The 6,258-nt window shown below is 39.6% G+C and overlaps 1 protein-coding gene across 1 annotated transcript in view; it reads right to left on the reverse strand.

Moving 5' to 3' along the window:
* Positions 1-5,808, reverse strand: part of LOC106820701 (E3 ubiquitin-protein ligase MARCH5-like) — a 16,757-nt gene extending 10,949 nt beyond the window's left edge. The window contains exons 1-5 of the mRNA XM_014825208.1: positions 5,633-5,808; positions 3,004-3,209; positions 2,319-2,449; positions 1,350-1,584; positions 692-807 (exon numbers count right to left, since the gene is read on the reverse strand). Coding sequence (XP_014680694.1) covers positions 692-807; positions 1,350-1,584; positions 2,319-2,449; positions 3,004-3,209; positions 5,633-5,709 — 765 coding nt within the window. The 5' untranslated portion in view covers positions 5,710-5,808. The remainder of the gene's footprint in view (positions 1-691; positions 808-1,349; positions 1,585-2,318; positions 2,450-3,003; positions 3,210-5,632) is intronic.
* Between the last annotated feature and the right edge of the window lie 450 nt (positions 5,809-6,258).

Here is a 6,258-nt window from a genome sequence, read left to right on the forward strand (position 1 = left end):
CTATGGCCGTAAGAAAGTGTACAATTAAATTATCATATGGCGCGAACAATTTGAGTTACATTTCTAGAAGTCTTAGCTATAATCTCTGTAAATTTTGAGTTTATTGAAGCACGATTAGTCTAATTAATTACTACGGAATATTGTACAGCGTATCCATACAGCGCTGTACTTAAGCGGCAGCGGTGTGAATCCATTTGGAAACAACATGGCGTCAAATCCTGAGTTGGCGCAACTCTCTGTATACAGAGACCCTACCCGCTACGAACCCTGCTTTATCCATTCGGCTACTGGGCCATTATGGTTATACATCATGGATTCCCACGTACGTGATGTATAATGTTAATGTGTACGCCATATCTATTGATGAATAGAATTTTTTATAAATTTTTTACTTTTTTACTTTTTTGAAATTTTTCAGCCAGAACCACCTCCCAGACGTGCTGATTCTGAAAATGTCTTTAGTTTTCCTCTAGGCTGCGGAGTTCTCTAGTTATGCGCGAACACACACATTCGGCTGAACAACTTTATATATATAGATTGATAGCGGCTTGGTGAGTTGGTCAAGTTTAACTTGCCAGGTTACCATAGCAACATTATAAGCATAACGAATGAAAACTTAAAATGGTTGGCATGCAAAAAGTCAAAATGCCTACTGCCTACTTATTTATGTATTGCTCAAAATCTTGTGTACCAGTATTGTTCTTTGAAGGTTACTCTGTACAGAGTTGAACATCATCTTCCCACAGATAGTTGCAACAGTTGGCAGAATCATGGCACCACACATGACTCTTGTAGCTGACAACGGCCCTATAGAAGAAGAAAAACATAACACTACTTAAATATGCACCCTCTTAAAACATGCGTGCACGGACGGATGAACAGACGCACGCGCACAGACACACACACACACAAACAACATGCTCGCTCGCACGCATGCACGCACGCTCATACACACCCACACCACACACACACCACCTATACGAATGCAGATGTACAGAGGTGACTCTAGTACAGTGTTTAGATATGCCACGATAAAACGGATGGGCAACTGAAGGCCAATTACAAGATCCATCATTCGAACGAGAGCTATAACACGATACTTCTCTGAAACTGTCATGCTGGACGTACTACCTAGTACATTAACAACTATAATGTTATGTATCTAGCACCATAGTATTGGTTAAGATTGTGAAAGTGTGAGTCTCAAAATAACGGGAACATTTGTGTCCTGGCAGCGGACTGACAACATTGGAGATCCCTTGTCACTGCCTTATGTGTTATCTATAATCTAGGTACCTACAAGGGTTAATATAACATAACATGGATGACATGCACGCGATGTCTCTCACCTGAGAAAGCTGGGATATCGTCGGGCGGGGCCAGCACCCTGTACGCGCCTTCTGGAAAGAGGTGACCCAGCAGCGGCAGGTGTGGCGAGTGCTTGCGCCAGACGCGCAGCACATAGTCCTCCCAGCGGATCATCTTACCGAGGATGAGCGTGATCGGAATCGTTGGCAGACCGATGAGCAGGAAGAGAGGGTCAGCCTGTTCCATCACGTTCAAACCCTCCTTGTGGCCAAGAACCTGTACAACAGTACATTCGTATAGTATAGAACTTGTGGAACAATAGATACCCATAGTGAAGAACCTATAATATAGAATCCATAGGAAAATACCTACCTACCCATAGTGTAGAACCTGTAATATAGAATCCATAGGAAAATATATATACCGATAATATTGACCCTATAGAACCATATACACCTATAATACAAAACCAGTATAAAAATATACCTACAGTATAGAACCTATACAGAAATATGCAGCAATAGTGTGGATACAATAACATAGAATCCATAGAACCATATATAAATATAGTAGGGTCCCTACAGAACACTATATACCTGTAGTATCTAGTACCTATAGAACAATATATACCTATTTGATAGAACCTTTAGTATAGTGCCTTTAATATTTATAGATGCAGAATTAAATTTACATGTGACTTTTACTTTTGTGTTGAATTGGATATATACCGATTACATATTAACTTAGCGGATAATCGTGTAGTAATATTTAACAACAGGTTGTCATTAATTAATGCTAAATTAATACTGAGTTGATAATGCTTAAAATATTATCTATCAACTACGTAACATGTGTTCTGTCTTGTTTTAAAAATTGAACGAGAATCTTATATACAAGTATGATCATATACATAATTATATCAGACATAATTACAGGTCATTCACACTTGCACCTTTAGTGATTGCAATGGAAATTATTAGCCTTCCATATTAATTTCCCTTATGTTATACCTGCATGACTGTGACGGCTCCATAAGTGACTGCTGTCCAGTATATGGAACCTACAACGAGTCCGGCTGCGACAAATGGACACACCTTATACACGAGCCTATCAACAAGGTCCAGCACATAGACAGTGCTACCTGAAATCAGTCAAAACAATATTTATTAAAAAACAATAAAATAATATATAATGCTAATGACAATGACAATATATAAATATAAAATAATATCGACGAATCTCGCACGAGGTGCCAGTTACATACGAGCTACACACTGGGTTAAGATTAGTGGTACATGACACATGTGTACAAAACATACCTAGCTTCAGATATATAGTAATTATATATATATAGCTCTGCATAATACCATACCTAGCTTTTGATATGTAATAATGTAAGACCATGTATAAAATGTACCTAGATTGGGATATTCAATAATGTACGCCCGTGTACGTGTTCATAGCTTAGGACAAATCCTAATTTGCGGCCATCTACCAAATGTACTTAAATTGGGATATATAATAATGTGCGGCCATGTACAAAACATACCTAGCTCTGGATGTATAAGGAGGTATGTCTGCCATGTACAAAACATACCTAGCTCTGGATGTATAAGGAGGTATGTCTGTCTGTACAGGAAACATACCTAGCTCTGGATGTATAAGGAGGTATGTCTGTCTGTACAGGAAACATACCTAGCTTGGGATATATAATGATGTACTCGGTGCTACACTGGGGACACGACACCGGGCTGTTTGCATTTCCCTTCTGCTTCTCGTCGATCCATCGCTGCAGACACTGCTGATGCACCCACTTGGTCGTGCCGCGGCATCGGCACGGACGCACCCACGCCGCCTGTCTGTCATCGTCCTCTGTCGCAAAGCACACCCAGCAATGCTTCCTGCAAAACGAATACACACTGCACCACACCTATGTACCACTTAGAGTGCCCACCTACTGCATCACAACCTAACAGTCACGCCTTAAACAGCAATGTTCCTGCAAACCACAACACTCTACTACTCCATGTATACATATAGTGTAGCTACAAGCAGCCGAGGAACAGACGCTAGTACTACTAGTAGTAGTAGTAGTACTCAGGGTTTTTATTATCTTTTATATTAACAGGCCGAAATGCTTTTGCAACAGGTCGTGGCGGTGTTTTTTTTAAAACCTAGATGCTCTGAGATGCAATCTGGTGTATTCTGAGCTACAGTAAACAGACACATTTGGATTACAGTATGGTCCTTTTTTCCAATTTTGTTTCTCCTGGTACATTCAGAGTTAATTATAAGAGTTAGACAAGTATGTAAATAGCATTACTAAAAAACAAAACAATGCTTCTTGTGCACATAACATGCATACAAATACACTCAACTGATTTATTAGTAGTAGCTCATAAAACACTTTCACTTTGGAGAATAATTAGAGCAAACTAAATGCAAATAAAAAATAAAATAATTATTTTAAAAATATACTTGAGCCAATTGTAACCGGCAGAAACAGCAGAGTAGACGGTCAATTCGGCCGGTGGCCGGTTCCTAATGAGAACACTGAGTACTAGTACTAGTAGTATCTTCAAAAACTCTCTTATTCAGCGATCTGACATTGACCGGAACTATTTACCAAACTCTGTTATCTAAAATTTTGTAATAGCAGTTATAACTTGGGGCTTAGGTTAAGAGTCGGCTAGGAAATTAGGTTCGAGTCAATCGCTACCCGTACTAGAACACCTTAGTCACCTAAGTGGATGATGTCTGCCAATGTGGCTGGCAGGCTGGCAGTGGCGCTCATAGGGTCTATGTCCCCCAGGGTACTGCCGGAACGTACCCTGGGTACGGTCCGGTATACCGGAACGTACCCTGGTAACTATCTAGCTGATATGGTTAGGGTTAGGGAGTAGGCGTAGACGACTCCCTAGACTCGTTAGTGGAGTAGGCAAGGTATGGTCCGGCATATTAGATAGTAGTATTTAGTACCAGGGTACGTTCCGGCATAGCTCTAGTACTATAGCCCGCTTTCATTAACTGCCGCAGGGCTATAGAACATCTTGAACTAGATTTCGCAGCTACACCGGGTCCCGAAAGGTTCCACGAAAAATGGCTCTCAAAACGCAAAATGATCGGGCCTTTTAACACTTATTTATCTACATGGATATCTCACCTATCTTTTTGAACACTTTTCACAACTTTACACCATGTATTAATGCATTTATTCTTTACAAGTCAGCACTACTAGCAATTTCGTTTGAAATGCTCTAGTGTGTGCACGCGTGACGTCACCGGATATGTAGACAAAACACATGGCAGCTATGGTGCAGCCTATTACATATCGGGTGACGTCACGCGTGCACACGCTAGAGCATTTCAAACGAAATTGCCAGTAGTGCTGACTTGTGAGGAATAAATGCATAAATACATGGTGTAAAGTTGTGGAAAGTGTTCAAAAAGATAGGTGAGATGTCCATGTAGATAAATAAGTGTTAAAAAGCCCGATCATTTTGCGTTTTGAGAGCCATTTTTCGTGAAACATTTCGGGACCCGGTGTAGCTGCGAAATCTAGTTCAAGATGTTTTATAGCCCTGCGGCAGTTAATGAAAGCGGGCTATAGAACTAGAGCTAGTTCCGGCATAGCCACAAATTCCCATCTCGCTTAACACTACGTAGCGAGAGCCGAGAGGGTCACAAACCGACGCATAAGAATTTTGTTTGGCAGTACGTGCGCTGCTATTTAACGTTAAATTATCTAACTTTTTATGATTCTTACAGCTTCTCTGTACTTCCATGCCTCGATTTATTATATGCGCGCTATCACTGAGCATGTACTTACGTGTCAGCGAGTAATTGTTTATAAATTTATAAGATAAAACTCAAAAAACGCCGCCATTTTCCCATAGATATCCCATAATACGTAGCGAAAGTTCGTTAATTTTTGCGTACAAGAAGAGACATAAGAACATCCAGAATGGCGTTTTACAACGTTCAAATAGTATAGCTGTTCGAAATTCTCTTATTTTAACGTGTATTTCGAGGTAAATAGTAATTAAGAAGTGTAGCGATAGTTGCAACATGTAACAGGTGAGGTCAAATGTGGTAATACATTGTTTTATTTACGAAATTTTACGAAATTCGGAGTTTGTTTTCAAGCTACCAGGCATTTCGTATGGAAGGGTGTCAGGCTCCTCCGCCGTGTAACAGTCGGAGAGCCTGGTCGGTTTAGTTCCGGCAGTACCCTGGCCCCTGGGCCTGGGGGACATAGACCCTCTCAGTCTCAGCGGCAGTGCCAGTGCCAGTGGCACTGCCGAATTAGATTAGAATACGCTACCTATCTGGATCATCACCAGAGCAAGTTCTTCTTATTTCGCAGGCTTCCCTAGAAGTAGACGAAGAGTTTTCGGTCATATTTCGTATTTCAATAGAAGATCGTCACACCATTTCGATGAATAATTGGTTGCACAAACATTACTTCTTCAACAACACAACTTGCCATTTATACATGTGCTGCCACCTCTCGGTACAGAATAAAATTTATTACGCTTTCATAAAATTATTACATTTTTATTAGCGTTTACATTATGCTACTTAATCGCGTAAATTTGACGAAAAAATACATTTAAGCCGTAACAATTTTATTGTTACTTAAAATGGATTATGGTAACCTATCATAACAGTTGATTACAAAAAAGTATCGACGGGAACCCATAAAGGCGATATCAGATATCTATTACTATACTGTATACATATTAAATAATTTTTAATAATATTTCTTATTTTTGGTTACTAGTCTATTGTATTAAAGATTTAAAACTTACATGCAACGTATATCGATGAAAAATACATAATAATGCACAGAAAGAAATCTGTTACTTTTTAAATTGTCGCATATTTCTATATAGATTTATAATACTGACTGTAACGTGTTTGAAAAAGAATCTGAATCGCAAGACGCAA

The sequence above is a fragment of the Priapulus caudatus genome, unplaced genomic scaffold (assembly GCF_000485595.1).
Source record: "Priapulus caudatus unplaced genomic scaffold, Priapulus_caudatus-5.0.1 Scaffold43, whole genome shotgun sequence".
Taxonomy (NCBI): domain Eukaryota; kingdom Metazoa; phylum Priapulida; class Priapulimorpha; order Priapulimorphida; family Priapulidae; genus Priapulus; species Priapulus caudatus.